Here is a 25,013-nt window from a genome sequence, read left to right on the forward strand (position 1 = left end):
AAGGAAAAAAAAGAAAGACACAGAAATGATGGAAGTAGGGACCAGAAGGAACATCAAGGTCTCCTCTATGGTTGCCCATCCCCGTCTTGTAGGGAAAACAACTAACTGGGAATAAAAAAGATGCATTATTTAAATTAAGTTTGCCACCTCGACCAAGTCACTTAAGTGTTTGAATAAAGATAATTTCCTTCCCTGCGTGTAGGAAATGCTGAGAACTCATGAATAAAAGCCAAAGCGGCATTTTCTTTTGAAGAAGGAAAATACACGTCCTGCAGAAGGTATTTGGGGAAAAGAGAGGAGATTGCAAATCCTCATGAATGGTATTATCGGGCTGCCAGTAATAAGAGGGTGTAGGGGTCAGGGGATGGTAAAAATCGATGATATAAGGGAAAAGATAATGCCAGTATAATGACAGTTTACATCTGGGCGACACTATTGTGATACACGGCACTTCAGAATACCGTATCTTATTTGAAAGTACTAGAAGATGGGTCTTTAACATGGAAAAGGAGGGGAGGGATTCTTTTCTAGCTGTTGGGGAGTCTCTGGGGGTCAGAAAAGGGAAGGTGTGTCAAAAGGACAAAGACAGGAGAGCAAACTGGAGGAGAATGGATGGTGAAAACTTTCAGTAGCGAAGCGATGCCTTCTTTAGGGAAATGCTGTGAGAACCCTGATGCTAACAGCAGTGGGAGCAGCATTAAAACATTTGTCAGTGTTTCAAATGCCAGAGATGAATGAGTTCAGACTGCATCTTTACAAGGGCACCAGCAGAGTTAATTAATCTAAACTACAGCATGAAAGAAATAGATCTATTGAAAAATGAAAACTATGGGCTTGACCTTCAATAACATCATTAGGTGAGCCCAAGAGAAAGACTGGGTTCATTTTATATAGAAATGGAGTTGTTGTCAGGAGCCTAGCTGGAGGGTTCTCAAAAAAATCTTAAAGATGACAGGACCACAGAGGTAGGCAAGAATAACACATTTCGTTTCTTTTGCTTTTTGCTTTGCAATTGGGCTATGATGTTCCAGCATAATCCAGACTTGCAACAACACAGCTGTGTGTTTGATCGCCTAGGGCCGTGGTCCTTAACCTGGCTGCACATTCAAATCACCTAGGAAGCGTTAAAAAAAACCCAGTGCCCAGGTCCCACCTGGGACCAGTGACTGGGGGGTGAGCCCTGGCTATAGAGTTCCCAGGTGATTCCGGTGGGCAGCTCAGGCTGAGAACCAACCACTGCCCTGAGGTTTCTACCAACGTGGACACAAAATCCTCAAATTCATCATAAAGCTGCAAAGGGTTAAATCTTTTGAAATTGAATTCCCGGGGCGCCTGGGTGGCTCAGTCCATTAAGTGTCTGCCTTCAGCTCAGGTCATCATCCCAGGATCCTGGGATCGAGCCCCACATTGGGCTCCCTGCTCAGCGGGGAGTCTGCTTCTCCCTCGCCCTCTGCCCGCCACTCCCCCTGCTCATGCTCTCTCTCTCAAATAAATAAATAAAAATCTCAAAAAAAAAAAGAAATTGACCATTCACTATGAAAAAAAATTCTAAATTGTTCCCGAAAATGTTATTATAATGCTATATATATTAACATAATAATATAATAAATATATAATGTTAATATTACAATGTTATAATAATTATATATGTATTATTATATGTTATATATAATTATATAATTAATATTATAATGCTATAACGCACTTTCAGGTAGAGGACTAAGGATATACCCAGGAACATATGGAAATGAAGGAGAGATATAATTGCTCAGTGTCACAGGTAAAGTCTCTCAATTCAGGTGTAGTGAGAACATATATATATCAGACATATTTTAGGAAAAGTTAGAAGGCCAATGTAAAAAGATGAGTGAATACTGAAAGGGGAACCATACTAAGAACAGAAATATTATTAGACAGTTCATACTTTTAACTATCCAATATTTAATAATAGTTAATTGGATCATACTTTTATTTATACTATCATACTTAATTGGATAGTTAATTGGCTCATGCTCTTAACTATCCAATATTTAATAATATGTTTTGAGGAAAAAAAGAACAGATGATAGAATTGGCTAAAAATAAACAAACCAAAAGGGATGTTAATGTCAGCAGTTCCTACAATGTGATGAAGCCAACTAGACATGTAACACAATTTCTTCACTGATATCAAAAAAATCTTTTAAATCAAATATTGGGGGGGAATGGAATAATAAATGGAGACTACTTTAAAAGGACTTCTTATGTAGACCAAGAGTATAAATATAAGGGAGTGTTAGACAGATCTGTCCACTTCTGCAATTTGGTTCTCATGTAGAGGGAAATATAAGAAAAGATTCTGTAAAGTGAGGGTCCTCTGCTCATCTGCTGAATCAGGGGACAGCCCCCCCCCCATGGGCCAATCTCTCCCTGGAGTTCCATGGCAATAGATGTCCCCCACAGGCTCCCATTCAACTTTTTTTTCTTAATTTTTATCATCTGCTTGTTGGCAAATACTACAGCAATTCCATAGTGCCCCGCCCACCCCAGATAACATGCTTTCAAGCAGATTCATACTAATAGAATATAGCCTCTCTCAGAAGGAATTATAATGATATGTAAGGAATATAATATTAAGCTAAATATCAGACCAAGTGAATCTTTCAGTATACTTTAAAACATTCTAAAGAGACTTAAGTGGCTGTATTATAAATGTGTATATACTTTATATACACATGAAACTATGTGTCTGGATGGGTATAGATCCCTACAAGAGTTGTAATCGGCTCTCATTTATCCATGTTGGTATTATCCACTTGAAGTGTCTTTTCTCCTTAACTCCTTTTTCTCCCGTCTCTAAACCCACCCAGGGCCTCCAAACACAAGACTCCGATTTCTCTATTGACTCCTTCTGTCTCTGGCCAAGTGGTAACCTCCAGTAGAGTGAGGGAGTTGGTTCATCTTGCACCAGAGTCTCTAACATTGTTGAACTTCATGAGGAGTTTCTTAAGGAGGGGGACGTGGACTGAGTAAGACTAATGTCAGCTGACGCTGTGGCCTTGCTGGGTGGTCTCAAGGGATGGCGCAGGAATGGCAGGAAGCTTGGACCCATTCTGTGCACAAGACTCTGTGAGGAAACTTAGCCAAGGTAGTTCATCTGTGGGTCAACAGTTAATTAGGGAAGCTCTGAGGAATCCACAGTGGCTGCAAAAGGAATATATACAAGCAAGGATGGCTGGAAACATGATCCAAACCTTATCCAAACATGATCCAAACATGCATCTTTGGCCATAGCAGTCCTCTGCTGGTATTCTTAAAGACAATCATTGAACTAGCAACTTCCATAGGTTTTAGAGTGGATTTTTTTTTTTTTTGAGTTTCTATGAGTAGCACCTCTCTGAGTGTAGTAGTATCATTGTTATTTTCAAGTGCCGACAGTTGGTAAATCTTGACTTCGGAAAATCCAGTGGGAAAGAATACAGATATTTTCCCTCAGGTCTTTCAAGGAAAGGAAGAGGGCTGCACAGGGAGGATTCACTTCCGGAAGCAGGAGGAAGTACTTGATTTTGTAGGTGTCATCTGGGATGAAGCCACAGGAAGAGTCCACCGAGACCCGAAATCCCATGTCTCTCAGAACTACTCATCTACTCCTTTAGTCAAGATGCAGACTCCTGTGGAAAGCCTCACAGAGTCCTTCTTCATTGAATCTGGGATTACCATTTCATGTTCTTTTAGCCCTCCATGAGTGAACTTCCCAAAAAAACTGTTTTCGTACTAATTTCACAGTATCTTTAGCTGAACCACTACAACAAGAACATCCCTCTTTGCAGCAAATAGCTTTTGCCAGCAGAGAGCCTGAGAGCCAATTGTCATAAAAATAATACAGTGATGGGGGAGGGGAGCTTGCTTTGACAAACATCCCACGGTTTTCATGTAGTGAAAAACTTCTCACCACATAAAACTGTCTGATGGCTGTAACTGAGCCAGAACTTCAACAAATGTTTCCCTCTAAAAGGCTTTCCGAGAATCATGGTTCTTAAAGCTGGAAGGAACCCTAGTGGTCCTCAGCCTCCTCACTATTTTTCCATGAGAGAAAACAGAGTCCAAACAGAAGAGGTGCCTTGTCTCAGGTGACACCATGGGTATTAGTGGTCAACCCAGGTTTAAAGCCCAGGACTCCTGCTGGCCCCTGTGATTTGGGTTCCCATTCCTGCCCTTCAAGACAAACACTGTAACTTGGTGATGATTCTGTGTTGAAAAAAGCCACCACTTGAAGACATGAGTGGACATCTCTCCGAAGAAGACATCCAGATGGCCAAGAGACACAGGGAAAGAGACTCAACATCACCCATCATCAGAGAAATGCAAATCAAAACTACAATGAGATATCACCTTACACCTGTCAGAATGGCTAAAATCAACAACACAAGAAACAACAGGTGTTGGCGAGGATGTGGAGAAAAAGGAACCCTAATGCACTGTTGGTGGGAATGCAAACTGGTGCAGCCAGTGTGGACAACAGTATGGAGGTTCTTCAAAAAGTTAAAAACAGAACCTTCCTATGATCCAGCAATCGTACTACTGGGTATTTACTCAAAAAACACAAAAACACTAATTCAGAAGGATACATGCACCCCTATGTTTATAGCAGCATTATTTACAATAGCCAAACTATGGAAACGGCCCAAGTGTCCATTCACTGATGCATGGATAAAGAAGATGTGATAGATATATATATATACATATATATGTATATATATATATATATATACATATATATGAGTGAAAGTGAAAAAAGAATGAAATCTTGCCATTTGCAACAACACGGATGGAGCTAGAGAGTATTATACTAAGTGAAATAAGTCAAGTCCGAGAAAGACAAATACCATATGATTTCACTCATATGTAGAGCTTAAGAAACAAAACAAATGAACAAAGGGGAAAAAAAGAGAGAGCAACAAGCCAAGAAACACTCTTAACTATAGAGATCAAACTGATAGTTATTAGAGGGGAAGTAGGCGAGGGAGGGGGATGGGGAAACAGGAGCGGGGCATTAAGGAGGGCGCTTGTGATGAGCCCTGGGTGATGTATGGAAGTGCTGAATCACTCCATTTTACACCTGAAACTAATATTACACTGGATGTTAACTATACTGGAATTAAAATTTAAAACTTCATTTAAAAAGGCATTGCTTTCACTGAATGAAACGTAATGACCATTTCCTGAGTGATTACTGATACTTCCTTAAGAAAGAAAATCCTGTGAAATAAGTATTATTAAAATGTCATTTTTTTAAAGATTTTATTCATTTATTTGACAGAGGGAGACACAGCGAGAGAGGGAACACAAGCAGGGGGAGTGGGAGAGGGAGAAGCAGGCTTCCCGCCGAGCAGAGAGCCCGATGCGGGGCTCGATCCCAGGACCCTGGGATCATGACCTGAGCCAAAGGCAGACGCTTAACGACTGAGCCACCCAGGCGCCCCTAAAATGTCATTTTAAAATGATAAAAGCAAGGCTTACAGAGCTTAAGAACTCAGGCCAAGACATACCATGGCCAAGCCAGGGCTCAAACCTAGGTCTGTCTGAGTCTTGGTTTGGTATCTTTTTCTATTGAGCTGGACCTCCTCTCTGTGGATGTTATTTTCAGTATGGGCAGTCTTATAATATAAAGAAGCAGTCTTTTAGATATTACAATGGGTATCAATAGTTCCTTTGTCTTTAAAAGTCTTTAGAGAAATTACCTAGAACAATCAGTTTATTTATAATGAAACCCCAGAGTTCACTGGGACCTTCCCTGGTTGTCATAAATCTATATATTCTGACCTAGAAGGACATTCGTAGTAAATTAAGTGAAAAAGGCAAATTGCAGAGCCTGGTGAGGGTATAATCCCATTTGTTTGGCTTAACATTACAGAGGTACTTCACATACATACGTATATAAATATCTGTGCATAGAGAATTCTGGAAAGACACATACCAAACTCTAGTTCATGCTGATGAATAGGACTGGGGGCCAGGTGGTTAAACCGAAGCCTAGGAAACTATTTATGTATTGCTTTACTTTTTCATGACGAATGTATGTTATGAAAAATTAATTTCTAGGGGCGCCTGGGTAGCTCAGTTAGTTAAGCATCTGCTTTCAGCTCAGGTCACGATCTCAGGGTCCTGGGACCCAGCCCTGCATAGGGCTCTCTGCACAGCAGGACTCTGCTTCTGCCTCTCCCTCTGCCCCTGCCCCTGCTCGTGCTCTCTCTCTCTCCCTCAAATAAATAAATAAAATCTTTAAAAAAGTAATTTAAAAAATTAATTTTTAAAAAGAAAAAACATGTACATTAAAACTTTCTTTATAAACCCTTTACAACAATTTTACTTTTTTATAACTAGAAATTGTAATCAGAAAGTCATTATCTCTGCTTTGAACTACAGAAAGGGTAATAGTCAGGGATTTTTCCTAATGTAATGAAAAATTCTCAAAGTCCTGACACAGCAGGGTCGCTGCTCAGGTAATTGTTAATTCTCTCCTTTTTGAGACCCAGAGTACTAAAACCCAACCTCGATCCTAAATGAAAGGTCTTTGTAGCCTGTGGGATATTACAAAATTACCAGATTTAACTTCTTACCTTGAACTACACGTTCATCACTCATCTGCTAACGTTTCTCTGCCTTGTGCTTGTTCTCCAGAATTCTCCAGAATGTTTTCTTCTCCTGAATCCTCTTCTGGCTCCAGAACATATTTACATTCTTTCATGGGTTTCAGGAAGAGCCCGTTTTTGTTTTGTTTTGTTTTTTCTAGGCATCTCGAAGACTTGTTTTATTTATTTATTTATTTATTTTGAGGAATTAGTTCTGTTGTTCCCAGCATTCACATGGTGGTTTTTAACTCTGCCAAAATACCTGTGTAGATTTTTAGGACTGACATTTTACACTGTGTGTATTCTGCCTCTCCAGGATCTCTTCTCAGCCCCTGAACAACATTTATTTCTCCCTTTTGAAAACTGTCTTCCTCCAGGTAAACACGACTCCGCTGAGAAAGCCACCAGCCAGGCTGAAAAAGCTTAAGCTCAAAATGGAAGCAAAAGCATTCACAGTGAACGACCTGGAAGAGAAGATGCAGGCGGTGGAGAGGCGCAGGAAGGTACCCGAAGTCTCGCCTGAGCAGGTTGCCTGCTGAAATGCACTCACATAGGCCTTTCCTATCAGCTGCTTTGAGATTGGGATCAAGTGTTTGAGTAACCTGTATGCTTCCTGTGCTGTATGTGTAATTTTCCTTGAATTCTCTTTGTGCGGTGCAGGGGTAAAGCAACATCTTGAAGCTGGCTGAATGCTGGTTTCATCCATGTAGGCTCAGGAAGCAGTATTCCCTTCTGAGAATGGAGTCTTCTTCATAGGGAAGGAGAAAAGCTTCAGTTGGTGCAGGGATGGGAGGGGGCATTGTGAGGGAGGATGGAAGATGAGGGGAGGCGGGCAGACCATCAGAGGACACCTGGTCCCCATCACCCTCTGTCCCCCATCCTGCCGGAAGCAGCCTGCACAGCTATGGGCTGCCGACCTCTGTCTCCATCCTCCTACCTGGCCACTCGGAGAGCAAGGGCCACCCAGAAGCTCCAGGAGGGGAGGGAGTGTGTCTGTCCTCCACAGCAGTGCCTCACCCTGTGTGTGTGAAGTGACTGAATGATGAAACGGACAAGCCATATGGGTTCATTTCAGGCACAGGCATGATCAAGTTATCTGGGCTCATTTTTCTTCTTTCATACTGCTTTTCAGACTAAAGAAGAAGACATAAGGAAAAGGCTGAGGAGCCACCGACTTTTGGCCAATCATCCAGATGCAGCGGAACCGGTTGGGGCTGAGGTTCCCTCTGCCAAAGGACTCGACACAGTGACCTCTGCTGAGTTTGAGCCGGCCCACCTGCAGGGAGCAAAGCCTCTGAAGAGGAAGAACAGTGCAACCTCTAGTGAAAGAAACTTCAGTTACGAAGGACTTGGGGTGGTGGAGTCAGACCGGTCCTACAACCAAGCGGATGATGCATTTGAATAAAGCCACCTTACCCGAATTTCGTGAAAAGGTACCCAGTCTCCCTGGTTGTGACCATCTTAGTCTGTCGCGTGTTTTTCCTGGAGGCCTGATCTCCCCCCACTGGGACAAGCTGTGGGTGGAGGAATGATTGTGTAAGAGGCAGGGGCCGATCTGAGTAGATGGAATGCTGCTGCTAGCGAAAGGGGAAGAAACCAAGAAGATTTGACTAGCTTCCATATGATAGAGTTGGCATTCTCCTCCAGTGTGGCTTCAAACATCGTGAAGATGTCTTTATGGATACTTCCCAGCTTACATCAATGTGCCAGATGCAGCCCTTCTTTTTGGCTCCGGGCCCTCGGCTATGCCCATCCTCTGAGGGTCCCTTCAGACGAAGTGCACGGATATGAATTACGTATTTAAATGACCTGTACGCTTCTTATTACCTGTATGTTTAGTTATTTCTTTTTAACTCTCTTTGTGTGGTGAAGGATTAAAGCCATTATCTTGAAGCTGATTGAATTAGAGTTTCATCCATATTAGCTTTAAGCAAGCAATATCCAATTCTTGAGAACCACATATGAAAAAAGAAAAACTTCTGTTGGATCTAGGGCTAGGAGGATGTCCAGGAGGGGGTGAGCTGGGAAGACACCCTAAAGTCGGTGTCTTACTTCCCTGTGAGCACTTAGAGCTGAGTTTGCTGGCCCCTTATCTTACCAGAATTATGCTTGGTTCTCCCCTCTGCTTTAGCATCCACATCCAATCACTGACAGGGCTGGATGTGTCTCCATTCTGAAGATCTCCCCTCCCTTGTCACACGTGTCCCGCCCCCCCAACACACCCAACAATCATTCAACAGGATCACAACTTCTGTTGATCTCCAAACCATAGTCCTCTGGTGAAAACCCTCTCTTGGCCTCTTTTTGTGGTCAAGATAAAGTCCAGACTCCTTTCCGTGACCGGTAAGGATCTCCCCTCTCACAACGCACCTGAACTTTTAGTTCCTAAACTCGGCACACTCTCCCTAGCCTCGGGGTCTCTGCGCCTGCAGATGCCCCCTTCCCCTCTCATCCTCCCGCTAGGTGAGCTGACTAATGCCCTCTTGTTGTTCATGTCTCCACTCAGACCACTTCCTCCAAAGCTCCTGGTCTGGGTGGGTGTCCCTCCCTCATAGTTGCCTTTTGACACACTGGCCCGCTCATCTCTGCACTTGCCACCCTCCGTTGCAACTGCCCAATACGTTTGCAGCTCCCCCACTAGATATTTCAATAGTAACAGGGCAAGAGACAAGTCTGTTTGTTTCCGCCTCAGCAAGTGAATGGCGCATAAGTGCTGTGTAAATAGTTTGTTAGCAGATGAGTCAATGTACCCATACATCTTCCAGAAGCAGGATAGCCTCAGAAGATGGGAACCACTAGCTAGGGGCAGTGCCAACTGGACTTGACAACCACAAGATACCTCCCATTTAGGCATTCCCTTTGGGGATATTGTGTTCCTATAGCTTATAGGACTGAGGGCTCTTGCAGCCAATGAGGTATGATGTTGGAGGGTGGGGTTTCTTTCAAAACTCATTCCAGAACAAAACCTTTCAGAAACTTTAAGAGTGTCCTTCATACAGTGCGACCTGGAGAGCCCTGGTCCAGGACTCCCCGGGTCTCCATTATCTTACATGTTAATTTGGGAATACCACTTTTATGAAGTCGTACCAAACACTACTTTAAAAAGTGCTACTTTTAATCCTCCATGACACAAAGAGAATTAAAAAAAAAACTAAACATGCAGATAAAAAGCATATAGATCATTAAAATGGCATCTAGAATATGCCATAATATTATAGAATATATTATTTATATAAAATCCCATGTGAGCAACACGATGTTTTCCACGTGTCCTGAGATGTTTCTCTGGAGATTATCTTGTGGTGACATGTGCTAATCTTATAAAATATTGAAGTAGCTAAAATGACTGCACTAGGCCACTTAGGAAAAGATTTGGGTATCATTCAGACCTCCGTAAAAAATCAAATTTAAATGATCCAAACAGACATCAAATGCAAATGTATAGTAACTTTGGAAATTAAATCCCCCAATTTGATAAATACTCCAATAATATTTTCTCTTGAACTTTCATGCTCCTGCCTATGCTATTTATAGTGGCTTGGGGGATGTGTCTGTTGAGTTAAAATACACACACTATAGATGTGGACATCATCACTGATACCCTGGCTTGGAAACCTCTCTACATATAGAGAGTCAAATACGCCCGAGTCACACTGCCCGAATGACTAGCTGCTATTTCCTTAGGGAGAAACACTTGAAAGGGTGGGAAGAGAGGCAAAGGAAGCGGACGTCTAGACCCAGGGAACAACTCTAAAGATCTAAGTATGTTACTATTACTACTCACCAAAACAAGCGGAGGCTTTAGGGATAGTTTCAGAGGCTCTAAGCACCTCCTACCTTCGGAGTCAGGCATCCACCGAGGTGCCCCTTGGCATTTGAACCCAAGCACAATGCCCCCCAGAGCTATCAACCCATCCCTGCAAAGCATTTTTTTAACTTCAGATGTAAATGGGACTTTTTCCATGATCTTTTTTTTTTTTAAAGAATGATTTATACTGAAGAGTAATAGAAAAGAAGGAGATTTCTAAAATACAGGCAATGGGATCATGTTAATTATGGTGTTGAAATAACATACTTGGCTTTCTCAGTCTTAAAACATAAAGTTTTAAACAACCACCAGGGTATTTCAACTCAAATCCAGCCACAACCTTTGGGAAGTCATGAGTCCGGAAGACAAGATTAGGTAAATGTCCCTCAAACCACTTTAACTGGGGGCAACGGAAAAATGCCCATATAGATTTCCTTGTGAGAGATGATCCAGTCCTGTCTAATAGAAGGTAACCTTGATATTTAGTAAATCCTCCAGTTTTTTTGGTGGGGGAGATACTTATGAATAACATCTAAAATAATATTTAAAAGGCATATTTAAAATATTTCACCTATATTTAAAATAATACACTTTGTAAGATTCTTATGTTAGATCAAAAGTAACTTCGCAATCACAGGAACAAAAATAGAATTTATCCTAGACTGTTTCTATAGTGATACCAGTAACTTAGGACTGTGCCTATTTCTGTGTTTCTTATTCCTACCAGTAAACAGCTAGTAAATACTGCATTTTAAAGATGTGTGATGCTAAAGATCACTTTGCACTCACGTAACCTGTAGAGGCCTCACCTTCTTGTAGGACGTCTCAGGTCAGGAAAGGGCATGAATTATTTTGAAATAAACAATGGGAGAGGACAGTTACGGTCTCTCTGGGTCACTCGTATTTGCTTTTTAAAAATAATAGCTGCCTCTTTTTTTTTTTTTTTTTAGTTATGTAAGTAAGTTGGAGTAGCAAACACTGAAAAACATAAGAAGCAAAAAACACCAGGAATCCAACGTGTTTCCCTCTAGCTAAGATAACTGCTAGGAACACGTGTTTCCCTCTAGCTAAGATAACTGCTAGGAACATTTTGCCAGCTGTATCTCAACACTGTTTCCCTGCAAAAATGGACTCATGCTATAGAAACTCTTTTTGCAGCTTGCTTTTTTCACTCGACAACATGCCATTCCATGTATATAAATCTACTTGAGCACCATCGTTCTTAATGATGTAACACTGTTTTGTTTTCTTATTACATATCTAAGGGTTCCCATAGCCAAAGACAGAATGCAGGTTCCATTTCTGTTTTTAAAAGGTTGATAGGTCAAATGACTTGAACATTTCCCCAGTGAACCCAGAACAGTCTGAACACCTGGGAGGGCAGAAGCTGCCTTGCTCACTTTCCCGGTATGGGCTTTCTGTTCCTCTGGCCTTCCGTGCAGGATGGCCAGTGCAAATGAACCCAAGGTCGGATGCAACCAGCTTTGTAGACCCACCTGCAGACTCTGCTCCTGACTTCGTGTCATCACAGCTCCCGCACATGGAGACCTCAAGCATGCTTCAAAAGCCCACGTGATAAAGAGGAAACAAGAGTGACAATTACATCTCATCTCTGAGGTGGCTTTTCATGGATCCGGAATAAAGGCGAGCTGCATTTGCAAAGTGTTATTGCCAGAAAAGCCGTTTGCAGGGAAGGTCTGAAACCTTTTCTCTCCTCATTCAGAAACAAGAAATTACAGTCCTAAAAATAAAGCGATTGGCTATTTTGAGCACAGAGTGCAATCATTCTAAACATCAGGGGCAGGAAAGCAGTAATTCAATTCCTAGTAATTTCTGGTAATTAATACATAAATTTCCTCTCTATGTAATACAACTCAGTCCCTGAAGTAAACACAATGGAATCTAAAATGTACATGACAACAATTCATACCCTTTCCTTGCTTAACTTAAAATGAACAGCAATGCTTACTTGTTAAGTGGGAAAAAGACAGCACAGAGAATTTTTATCAACTCCCCGGGTTGGACTGTGCCTGTGTTTCTCAGAGGGTGACCGCCCCCCGCCCCCACCAGTAGAACCAGCCTCACCTGGAAATTTGTAATAAATGCTAGTTCTCAGCCTTCCACCCAGACCTTCTATATCAGAAGGTGGCGCCCAGCGTTCTGGGTCTGCTTAAGCCTGCCAGGTAGTTCTAAGGCTCACGCACGTCTGCACTGGGCTTCCGTTCACTCGTAGGCACACAGTGCATGCCTGTGGAAGCTGCCCACTCAAGTCAAAGCCACTTTCCAGCAGGACCAAGGACCCCTGCCCCCCGAGGCTTGCTTTCAATATTTACCAGTCAGTTATGTTTCTCTTAAAGCCTATTAATGCCACTTGTACTGGCTATTATATTTAATTTTTAACAGCTTCTGTATTTTAAATGTGGTCTGTAAGGGAATAGATAAGATGGTAAAAAAAAAAAATCTTCAGAGGTTCTACACTCACATCATTTGATAAAATATACGGATTCCACCCTCCAATTAAAACAACTAAAACTTCGGTTGCGGATAATGCATTATGGATGTGGCTTGTGTAAGAATTCAGTCCACACCTTGGTGTTACATCAAAGTATCTTCAAATGAAAGTCTATGTAAATGTTTTAAGTTAAAATAAACTACTTAGGGTATATAGGCATTGTTTCTTAAGACTCTCTGTCCAACCGACTATTTTTTATTAACTAAGAATCTCCCAGACTTGATTCTGTCTATTATATTTCAAAGGAATTTTATAACACAGCCTTTAATATACAGATCAAAATTATAAAAATACTTTTTATTTAAAATCAGTTCTCTCGGGGAGCCTGGGTCACTCGATCGGTTAAGTGTCCGACTCTTGGTTTCGGCTCAGGTCATGATCTCAGGGTTGTGAGATCGAGCCCCGCGTCGGGCTCTGTGCTCAGTGCGGAGTCTGTTTGAGACTCTCTCTCCCTCTCCCTCTGCCCTTCCCCTGATCACATGCATGCTACCCCCAAAAATAAATAAATAAAATCTCTAAAAATAAATAAATACATAAAATCAGTTCTCTCTCACATGCCACTCAAAACTGCTAAAAATACTTTTTAAACCATTCAAGGGGATTTGCATGTTTAAAAAAAGTTGGAAGATACTGTTATTATTTATTTAGTTAATCTCTGTTAAGGGAGGTTTTGGTTAGTTTCAATTTGTCAGTTTCATAAGTTATTGTAAATCATTCTGCAGTCAACGTACAAATGCTAGCTTATTCAACTAGTCTTCAATGTCTTCAATTTCATTCCCTACATTCTATGCAATGGAAATTTTCGTTTTGCCTCTCACGTCTACCATTGCAGGGAACTTGACGATGCAGGAAATCGCCGTTTCCACAGATACCCCAGCAGTGAGTGACTGCTTGATTAGCTTCGACGGCTTGGAACCATTTGTGCGATTTTCCAGGAAGGGACTGCTTCTCCCTTCATCCTTCCAAACTTGCTGTAATCTGTGCAGTTCGAATGCTGGAAATCCTCACTGGAAAACACAAACAAGTCATCATCAGCTGCAACAGCAGAAGTAGAGAAGTTCATCTGGACTTGAGTCCTCAGCCCAAGGTGAACAATTGCTGGACTGCAAATCAGTTGCTAGAAAGACTGATATCTCCAGTGTGACATGCTATAATCGCAAGAAGGAAGGAAGTGATGCCCTGGATAGACGGCCTTGGAGTATGGCCTTGGCTAAAATATTACATTCCACTCTCTAATGTAAAACTCAGAGGTTCAATATGGTCCAGTCATGGGCAATTTCATGTCACTCTGTCTGATAAAGGCCTGCTATTTCATACGATCAAGGGGCATAGCAAGACCTGCACAAGCAATGCTCCCAACTTGGGGGACACTGGGACCCTCACGTGCCCCCTGGAGCCTCTGAACAACCAGCCAGCTTGATCCCTCCCTGAGATGCCTGCTATTAAACGTCTCTCCAGTATATCCCTATCATCTCAATAAAATCAATGAGTACTTTTCAATATATTTTTTCCTCCTTCCTCACCTGGTCTTTTTTTTTTTTTTTTTGAGAGACAGAGTGTGTGTGTGTTTGTGTGTGTAAGGGGGGAAGGGGCAGAGGGAGAGGGAGACTAGCAGACTCCCCGCTTGGCGTGGAGCCCAATATGGGGCACCACCTCATGACCCTGAGATCATGACCTGAGCCGAAAATCAAGAGTCAGACACTCAACCCACTGAGCTGCCCAGGTGCCCCCTTCTTCACCTTGTCTTAAATTGAAAGTTTTAGAATGATTTTAGTTACTACTTCTGCCAATTTCCACTTTTTCTGAGAGTACTTCCAATTTAATATTGTTAAATTATCCATAAAGAATGCTCTTTTGTTTCAGGAATCCATAGCTGCTCTTATATACAGATTGTAAATATCGCAAGTGTCATTGCCCATGATGGTTTCCTACCATCTTCTTGCCTTACTTCATGCCTGCTTGGGTTTGTGGTCTGCTTAGAACATTTCCTTGACAAAATTCCTCCTTTGGGGCCACTTAAGTGATACCGTCTCTGAACTCATGCCTACCTTCAAGTTTCTTTGACACGGGAAATGGGATATCTTAGCTGGGTATAGGATTGTGGCTTATAGTTCTTTTCTTGCAGAAGTCTGTAGATCTGACTCTATTGTCTTGCATCTTCTAGTGTTACATGTGAGAGGTCCAAGGCCAGTCTGATTCTTTTTCTTTGGAAGGTGATTTGGTCTTTTTGCTTGAAGGTTTTATGATTTTCTCTTTCGTTTTTGAATTCAGGACTCGTATTGGGATTTTTTCCCAAGTCTGTGTTTTTTCTCATATATGAAGTCTGGAAATCAGTATGCCCTTTCAATCTATAGGCCACCAATATCTATTTAACTTACAGAAGTTTTCTTTTATTATTTTTTAAGGGATTGCCTCTTTTTTTAGAGCTCCATTGCAGAACTAGGTGTTTAAGTCTGTTTTCCTAGTCTCTTATTATATATATATATATATATATATATATATATATAATATATAGCCAAACTAGCACCTATTTAAGGGATAAAGAAATGTATCAAGGTATCTTGCAAAACTGTCATACATTATCACAACCAGGATATTACACTGATAGTCAAGATTCCAGATATTTCATTGGTGCAAGGATCCTTCATATTGCCTTTAAATTTTTTTAAATTTTTAATTGTGGTAAAAAATACATAACATAAGCTTTATTATCTTAACATTTTTGAGTGTACAACATGGTATGGTTTGTTAAGTGTATTCACACAGTTATACAACTAGGTTTACCGTTGAGTGCTTCTTCTTACTCTGATATTTGGCAAATATTAAACATTTACTCTTCACCTGGACCTGTACTAGGTTCAGTGGTAGGGTGGGCATGTCACTAGTAATATTTAAATGCAGTATCTGATTACAGAAAACTTTAATGAACTGAGGTAGGGTGGGGTGGGGGGAAAGACATGTACATATGAAAAAAGAGAATGGATAGCATATTCCCCAAAGGCCATATTATAGAAGAGACAACTCTTCTGTCTTATTCCTGTTTCCTTTTCTTTGATCCCTTTGGGTGCCTGTTGGTTAGTCTTCCCCAAACTCAGCTTCCCTCTTATGTCCTTCCTCTTTCTTCTATTTCTTCTCTAGATATTTCAGAAACCAAGCTCTGTGAACCTGATCACCTCTGGTGAAATGCCAAAGTGATTATCTAATTAATCACAGTGCACTGAGAACTTTTCTATTTTTCTCCTGCCATGACATTTATTAAAATCACACGGAGGACGGTCCTTAGAGGCGTCATCCTTCTAGTTATTGCTTTGGCCTGTGTCCAGCAGGTGGCGCAAAAGGATAATTAATTGAAGTCAATCCGCAATTCACTGGGTTTTACATTTTGAGTCATTCTGCTTGATTGCATAAATAATCAAAATTTTGGATAGTCTATCCCTCGACTATCTTAGCTCCTGGGTCACTATCACACTTTCCAACACTCCTCTTGTCCCCGTTGCTGGCGATTTCAGTATCTGCGTGGATATCCTTCTCACATCTCTACTTCTCGGTTCCTTGACTTCCTCATATCCCTGATCTCTTCCCGTTAGACCGTCCAGGATGTAGCTTTTCCTCTGGGCTTCTTTTCTTTCCTACCTATATCACCTTTGGTGAAACCCAGGCTGGTGGCTTCAAATTACCATCTGCATGCGGATGACTGACGACCTTATACCCAATGTAGATATCTTCCCTAAGACCAGGCTCCACCTGATTGTCTCATCAGCAGCTCAACCTCACACGTTCCAAATAGAGCTCTCTCCCTCGGCTTTATTCACCGCCCTTCCAATCTCAATGAATGGTAGCTCTACCTCCATGGCTTGGGCCCCACACCCGAACGTCATGTTTGACTTCTCTCCTTCCCTCCCATTTTCTGTCCCGTCCTTTCGCAGACACTGTTGGTGAGTCCATTGGTGAGTCTGACACCTCTGCACTAAGACCCTGTGCAAGCCACACCCATCTCTCAGTAGATTCCTTGTCATGCTTCATTCATCCCCCTGCGTCTGCCCCGTCTCCCTGCTGTCTACCCTGAAGACAGGAGCCAGAGTGACCCTGTGAAAGCACAAAAGAGAGCCTGTCCTTTTTCTAATTGACATTACAAAGGCTTCCCACCGGCACATCCAATAAAAGCCCAGATCATTTCAATGGCCTGCGAGGCCATACATGAGGAGGCCCCCACCCCACCCCATGCTCTCTGGACCTCATCTTCTGGTACTCCCCCCACTCACTCTGCTCCAGACTCACTAGTACCTCACCACTCCTCAGCCCCCAGGCATGTTCCCCTGGCCTGGGAGGCTCCTCCCCCGGACAGCGGCAGGACCACGCCTCCACCTCCTTGGGGCCAACAAGCTCTTCCCTGACCCCCTGGTGGAAAACTACAGGCTGTCTACTCTCCTAGTTCTCTAGCCTGCTTCCGGCTTTCTTCTTCTCCATGGTGATTTACACACACACACATACATACCCCATACACATACACCAATCAGATGTGGTTTATTGCCTGCCTCCCAACCAGAGTGCAAGATCCATGTGGGCAGCGACTTGTGTGTCTGTATGTTGGTATCCCCGGGGGCCAACCGGAGCCCCTGGCGCAGGATCCGCCCTCAATACCAACTCGTCGAAGGACGGAGAAACGAAAGATTACTCTGCCTTGCATTAGGGGTTGCATCCCAGAATGTTTCTGGGCACACAAATACCACCCACCGCTCAGTGACGGATAGTACTTTGCCCTTCCAAAGTACAAGCGCAGGCAGATCTCCAAGCCCTTGGTCAAGGTTTTACTGAAAGGAAAGATTAAAACTCAGGACAAACCAACTCACATGTCTTTGCAAACCATTTACCGGCCTATGCTCTGCCAACAACAATTCCCTTTCCTTGAGCCAGCTCTTACCTGAATGTACAAGCCCTAATGGTATAACTTCTGCAAGGCTGAACACAATGGCACGTTTTATAAAATACCAGACAGTGACTGAAAAACATCCTCACCCTTAAAACCATCTATAAAGATAGAGTTTCCCAAACTGAGGGTTGCTGGAGTGGGGGTGGGGTGGGAGGGATGCGGTGGCTGGGTGATAGACATTGGGGAGGGTATGTGCTACGGTGAGCGCTGTGAATTGTGTAAGACTGATGAATCACAGATCTGTACCTCTGAAACAAATAATAGGCTAAGAAAAAAAAAAGAAGAAGAAGATAGCAGGAGGGGAAGAATGAAGTGGGAGAAATCGGGGCGGAGGAGAGGAACCATGAGAGACAATGGACTCTGAAAAACAAACTGAGGGTTCTGGAGGGGAGGGGGTGGGGGGATGGGTTAGCCTGGTGATGGGTATTAAAGAGGGCACGTTCTGCGTGGAGCCCTGGGTGTTATGCACAAACAATGAATCATGGAACACTACATCAAGAACTAATGATGTAATGTATGGTGATTCACATAACAATAAAAAATTAAAGGGAAAAAATTAAATAAATTTATGTGACAAAAAAAAAAAAAAAAAAAAAGACAGGGTTTCCCCCAGCTTTGCCTATGTTTTAGAAACCTGAGAATAGATGAGAAAAGAAATTTTTTAATTTCTTCTGTGGCCGGTGTAGTGTCTTTCATCCCTAAGATACTTGCATTAATCTTAATAAAAGGAACAACCTTGGGTCTCTATCCTCCAAATTACAGCGTGTCCTATATTTCAAATGGGGAGGGTGTTACCAAGTCCTGTCTCTGGCTTTTTGTCACTGAAATAATGGGGCAGTTTGTATTTGCTCCGAAGAACGAGACCACACCCAAACTCTCTTTAGCACCGATCAGATTTAAAATGCTAATGCCTTTCTGGAGGGGCGGGGGAAGGATTGGGGAAAGTAGCATAAAATTCCATGTAGAGCAGACAATGGTCTAAGGGAATTCTTTCTGGAAATCTGCATATTGTCCACAGTGTCCAGCCTTGAAAATGTTTTCCAGGCCCCTCTAGCTGATTTGCCCAACCCCCATCTAACGAGTGAGTCTATCTTTTCATCGTATTTTTATGCCTTAAGGGAAAGGTCAACTGACCCTTTGCTTCTATAGTTTGCCCTTGACTGTCCAGTATTTCATGCAGCAAGAGTTTATTTAGCATGTGTCTTATGCTGGCCACCAGCCTAGGTCTCGGGGATACACAGAAGACAAAGATAAAGAGAATACATTGAGCTTTATTTCTAGGGGCTCACAAGGCATTAGAGAAATGCACAAATAGGTCATCGGAAGGTGATGTGATGCATTGTAAATCAGAGCACAGAGGAGCGAAGAGAGAGATTGTGTTACTGAAGGGCTTTGCAATGGCTTCATGGAGAAAGTGACATTTAAGCAGAATCTTGACTGATGAGTGGGAGTTTACCCAATATAGAAGCAGGAGGGAAAGACTCCAGGCAGAGGAGGAGATGCAAAATCTGAAAGTGTGAAAGTAGCAGGCACATCGGTGCTAGAACAGGGATAAGTTTGCTGTGCCCGAATGAGAGATGCCGAGGAGAGAGAGACGTCCCCGAGAAACTGAAGTGTCTGCATTCCCTGCTCAATGGTTGGACTTTATCCTGTCAACACGGAAGGGTTTCCGGCGATGGACGAGTGCACCAATCCGTTGTAGGGTGATTGCGGGGTTACAGTGCTTCCCGAGGCGTGGGCAGCAGCAGAAGCCTCACCTGGGAACCTGATAAAAATCCAGATTCTGGCCCCAACGTCAGACTTTAGAGTCAGAATTCAGAATTTCTGGCCATGGGGCTTGGGAATTTGTGTTGTACCCAGGTGTCCGGCTGATTCTGACCCATATTCAAATTTGAGATGCACAGTCCTAGTAACAGTTTGGAAGCTGAAGGCAGATGGGAGGTGTAGAAGGACAGACTGAAGCTGCATAGATCCAAACAGCTCAGCCCGGAAGAAAGCAAAAGCCAGGGGCGTGAGTTTAAGTGGGACAGGATTCGCTAGAAAGACCTTTCTGAAACCTCATGTTTATAGGATATAAGGATATCTCCAGATATCCAGTTCTCCCGTCTCACCAATGACCAAAATTATCTGGGTGGCTTTTTAAAATTATAACTTCTAGGTCCTACTCTTGACTTAGCAAACACGATTTGCTTTCGGCTTTTCTTCTTCTGCAGTTCTTGTGTCTCCTTTGTGTTTTGCATTTTCTGTTCATGGAATCTCCCCTGGGGCTAAAGTTGTTCAACTACCTGCACTTTGTGGGGATTTCTGGTAAGTACCACCCACCTTCTTTAGAGTGGAAGACAGCCTTACAGCATCAAAGCGAGGTGGGGCCGTCACTATTCAGAGACCCTGGCTCTCAATTAATTAGATTTCCTGGGTGATGCTCCCTTGGTGATTCTAATGTGCAACCAGCACTAAGAACTGACAAGTGGTCTGAGAGCTTCGTTTTAGTGTGATGGAGTCCAAAAAAGAGAGGTCCTAGGGCCAAGCAGGAGCATATCACAGAACCTGGGTCAGATGTGGGCATAATCAACTGCATTAAAATGCTGAGGAGGTGGGGGATGAGTACCAAGAAAAGACCATTACGTTTCATAATGAGGACGCTGCCGTTGGCCTTCCAGGCACAGACGACCACACAAAGCCAACTCTAGAATCTCTCCTCAGTTGCTAAAGCAATGAGCAAAACATTGCAAACAAACACAAAAGCCAAAAGTAAACAACACAAACTTAGCAGGCATAATCAAACACGAAAAAAGAGACCACCATGTCATACACTTTGAAAAAGAGACGCGGAGGAAGGATCAAGCGATTTTGGGGTGGTGCCATCCGTGTGGCTCCAGACAGCTCTCTCCTCCCCCAGAAACACTAGCGGAGGAAAGAAGATGAATGAGCTGATGAAATCTTGGGCCTTCTCACTTCCAATCTGTGGAGAAGTAGACCAAGCACATGGTTTTGGCATCCCTGGACAAACTGTGGAAAAGTCTTCCACATTAGAAGCCCTTCTCTCTGTTGGGTCCTGGAAAGATCCTAGAAAGATGAAGAGGGCTTCCCACCCTCCAAGATGTCGTGTTGAGTTGGGGTGATGAATCCAGCCTGATGGGGGTTGGTTGTCCCCCTGGCTGGGTCAAGTGGGCCCTGTTACATTTGAGAAAAATCTCAAAACACTTTCAGAACTCGTGCACCCAGCCTGAGATGTTAGCCCCCCGCTGGATGTTAGCCTCCACCCCTCTTCATGCCACCAGGCTACAGAAAACTGAACTGAAAGCAACACCTAGCCTTAAAATTGGCCTCAAAATAAGGTGAGGAACATGTCAAGTAGAACTCCTTAGAAGAGCAGTTGGATGTCTGAGCAGAGCTGTCTGCTTAAAGCATGAGTAATTTCTGTCTGCTCTCCAGGTGTCCCATGGCTAAAAACAAACCTACACAAAATTAAACTAAAAGCAAATTAAAGGGGAAAGAAGGGAGTTGCAGAACATGGACAAAGAACCTCATCTGGAAGAAAACATAAGCCAAGAAATAGAAGTAGATGTCCCGTGAGTGCATCATGTCATAGAAGAATTTTTTTTTAAATAATTCCGGAAAGTTCTAAAACTCTTCAAGGAAATAGTTTTAAAAGAGTGGTGAGCTACAAACCAGATCCCAAAGAGGAAAGGACTGAGCACAGGGTAGTTAAGGGTCTATGATGAAGAAGAAAAACATAAGTTTGAGGGTTTATCTAAGAGAGGAGATCATTGTTTTTGTTATTTCTATTATTATGAGATGGGATCATTGAGCATATTTGTAGACTAAAGAAAACAAGTAATCGAATTAATCTTATCAGCCTTAGGAAAGAAAGAAATTTTAACACATGCCCTCACATGGATGAACCTTGAGGACATTATTGAAGAGAAATAGGCCAGGGCGCCTGGGTGGCTCAGTTGGTTAAGCGACTGCCTTCGGCTCAGGTCATGATCCTGGAGTCCCGGGATCGAGTCCCGCATCGGGCTCCCTGCTCAGCAGGGAGTCTGCTTCTCCCTCTGACCCTCTTCCTTCTCGTGCTTTCTATCTCTCATTCTCTCTCTCTCTCAAATAAATAAATAAAATCTTTAAAAAAAAGAGAGAGAAATAGGCCAATCATGAAAAGACAAGGACTGTATGATTGCACTTACGTGAGGTATCTGGAGTAGCCAAACTCATAGAAACAGAAAGCAGGACGTTGGGGGTGGGGGGCCAGGGGCTGAGGGGTGGGGAAGATGGGAAGATGGCTTCCAGTGGGCACAGAGTGTCAGTTTTGCAAGATGAAAAAGTTTTAGGGATCTATTGCACAACAGCGTGAGTATACTTAACACAAGTGCACACTTTAGAATGGTTAAGTTGGTGTATTTTACATTATGCAGGGTTTTTTTTTTTTTACCACAATTATAAACAATGAGTAAAATAAAATAGTCTTAAAGCCCAAATAGGCACTTCTTATGACCTCACTCTCAGGGTTGCTTCCCGTCTGTTTAGAATGATCTTCATTCTCTCTGATGGAATGTAGGAAATGACTTGGACTCAAGCATTTTTAAAATAATAGATTAATTGGGGCTTCTGGGCGCTCAGTCGGTTAAGCATCTGACTCTTGATTTCGATTCAGGTCATGATCTCCATGTCCTGGGATCGAGTCCCGCTTCAGGCTCCCTGCTCAGTGGGGAGTCTGCTTCTCCCTCTCCCTCTCCCTCTCTTCTCTCTCTCTCTCAAATAGATAAATTTTTTAAAATGTTAAAATAATAGGTTAATAACCTTTGTAATAAAGTCAAAGAGTAGACAGCTTAACAATTTTATTTATTTATTTGAGGAGGGGGGAGAGGAGCAGAGAGAGAGGGACAAGCAGACCCCACGCTGAGCAGAGGCCGGATGTGGAGCTCAATCCCACAACCCCAAGATCATGACATGAGCCAAAATCAAGAGTCGATGCTTAACCCACCGAGCCACCCAGATGCCCCCAAAGGATAGACAGTTTATCAAAGACCTGAATCGAAAATGAAGCCATCATAGGCCAATCAAACTAGAAAGCAAATGTTTGGTGTGTCAGAATAACAGTGCTCCCAGGAGAGGAATGCTTTGGCATTGAATATGACTTTCTAAAAAACCCAATGGAAATCATAGTTTGCAAACAGTATTATAGCATGATTTATTTAGCACTGGAGCACAAACATTTTTATGTGCAGCATTTCAGTTTTTATCAATATTTATAATGGATGTATAATATTCCACCCAGTGAATAGACCGCCGCTTACATATCTTTGCTAACGTTTCTCCTGCTTGATATTTTGGCTGTTTCTGATATTGCACTATTAGATAACCATGGTGCACATTCATTTCATCCATGTAGATTTTCCTGCATTGTGAATTGTTTCCTCCTAATAGATTCTCAGAAGGGGCATGATAAGGTCAAAGGGTGAACAATTTTATCATCCTTGACCCAACGCTGAGTATTATCAAAATAATTTTTATTGTAATTAAGAGAAAGAAATGTTCATTTGCCCTCATATTGTTACTGCTGAAATTAAACATTTTAAATATATTTTTATTAATTTATTTCCTTTTTTGGTGAATTGCTTGTTTATGTGATAGTCTATAAACCAGTGCCGGAGGTGATGTTTAATTCTGGAACCTTAAAATACCCTCAAACTCTTCTGTTCTCTCATCCCAACTACCTGTGATGTTCAGACCAGAAAATTTCCCACAATGCTCTACTGTCACACCAGGGGATATGTTCAGGGGCAAGGCCCCGGGGGCTTCTGTGTTACCTACTTTCTTCTTCTTTTTCTTCTTCTTCTTCTTCTTCTTCTTCTTCTTCTTCTTCTTCTTCTTCTTCTTCTTAAGATTTTATTCATTTATTTGAAAGAGAAAGAGAACACAAGAGGGGGGGAAGGAGAAGCAGACTCCCCGCTGAGCAGGGAGCCCTATGCAGGACTCAATCCCAGGACCCTGAGATCATGATCTGAGCCGAAGGCAGACGGTTAACCGACTGAGCACCCAGGCGCCCCTCACTTCCTTCTTCTTGCCGCCCTCTACCACTGATGAGAAGTGATACTGCCATTTCAGCACTTGGAGAATTTACTCCTAAAATCAGTGGTTCCCAACATTGACTGCACATTAGAATCATCTGAAGAACTTTTAAAATTCCCGATACCCAGCACGTTCTACACACCAATGAAATCAGAGTCTCTGGGGTGGCACCTGGCATCAGTGTTCTTGAAAGCTCCCCGGAGGATCCCAAAACACAGCCAAAGTTTAGAACCATTGCTTTGCATCCCTGGTCATGGGAGCACTATGCTAGGCACTCAGGGTGTAGAGGCCCATATGCAGGGGCTCCTACCGTCAGGAAGCTCACAGTTGGGAGGTGGGAAGCAAACACACTGAATGCTTCAATATATATGCACAGAATATAACATGTATAATGTGCGCACACACACACATATGTATGGGACACTTGATTAACTATAACCTATAACTTCATTAACCAGTAGCATCAACTCTATAAAATTTTATGCACTAAGTTTTTGTCATTAAGAGGTAAACTGCATGAAAACAAAAGACGTCTTAAAAACACGTGTAACAAAGGCGTTTGTGACGATCTCTAGCTGTCTGCGCTACTAAGAAAACTGATTCTCCACCTAGGAAACTGATTTTTCTAAAGGATGACCGTGAAGCGCTATCATTCCGATTTGCCTAAGAAATGGTTGGTTATGTTCACGATGCTGTATTTATCGAGGCAAAATATAGATGGACACATTAGGAAAATCATTTTAGAATGAGGCCACAAAGGCTTTTTTCACTGTTCTTAAACTCATTGCGCTCTCCCTCCCGGCCGTTTCTGCAGCGGCACGGATCTCTCCACTAGGTGGCGCTCTGGACAAATTCATGAGCCGCGCGCTCTGGAGAAGCTCCTATCTCATTCTGTGGTTACTCATTCCTGGTCTGGACCTAAAACAATCAGAAGTGGTTTTCTTATCTTTTGCTAATTGAGAGATAAAGTTAGGCGCACTTGAACAGTATTTATAACTATCGGTCCAAGAGTTGTCCTTAGAATTTTTAAAACCTACCTTATTATTTTATTGAGTTCTGGTGCATTCCCCCCCCCCCCCC

At 42.6% G+C, this 25,013-nt stretch overlaps 1 protein-coding gene across 7 annotated transcripts in view; it reads left to right on the forward strand.

The window, feature by feature from the left end:
• Nucleotides 1–14,415, forward strand: part of STMND1 (stathmin domain containing 1) — a 30,072-nt gene extending 15,657 nt beyond the window's left edge. Inside the window, exons 4-7 of one of the 7 annotated variants that reach the window (XR_012373901.1) lie at nt 6,989–7,114; nt 7,744–8,044; nt 11,862–12,114; nt 13,764–14,415. Coding sequence is in view for 5 of the 7 variants with exons in the window: in XM_073877679.1 (XP_073733780.1) it covers nt 6,989–7,114; nt 7,744–8,016 (399 nt within the window). In the remaining 2 variants the exon portion in view is untranslated. Of the gene's footprint in view, nt 1–6,988; nt 8,673–11,742; nt 11,824–11,861; nt 12,430–13,763 lie in introns of those variants that run through there. The other 6 variants (XM_073877679.1, XM_073877681.1, XM_073877683.1 and 3 more) reach the window with 6 other exon arrangements.
• The last annotated feature ends 10,598 nt before the right edge of the window (nt 14,416–25,013 follow it).

The sequence above is a fragment of the Callorhinus ursinus genome, unplaced genomic scaffold (genome assembly GCF_003265705.2).
Source record: "Callorhinus ursinus isolate GAN/ISIS: 27379988/994484 unplaced genomic scaffold, GSC_fseal_2.0 scaffold26, whole genome shotgun sequence".
NCBI lineage: Eukaryota > Metazoa > Chordata > Mammalia > Carnivora > Otariidae > Callorhinus > Callorhinus ursinus.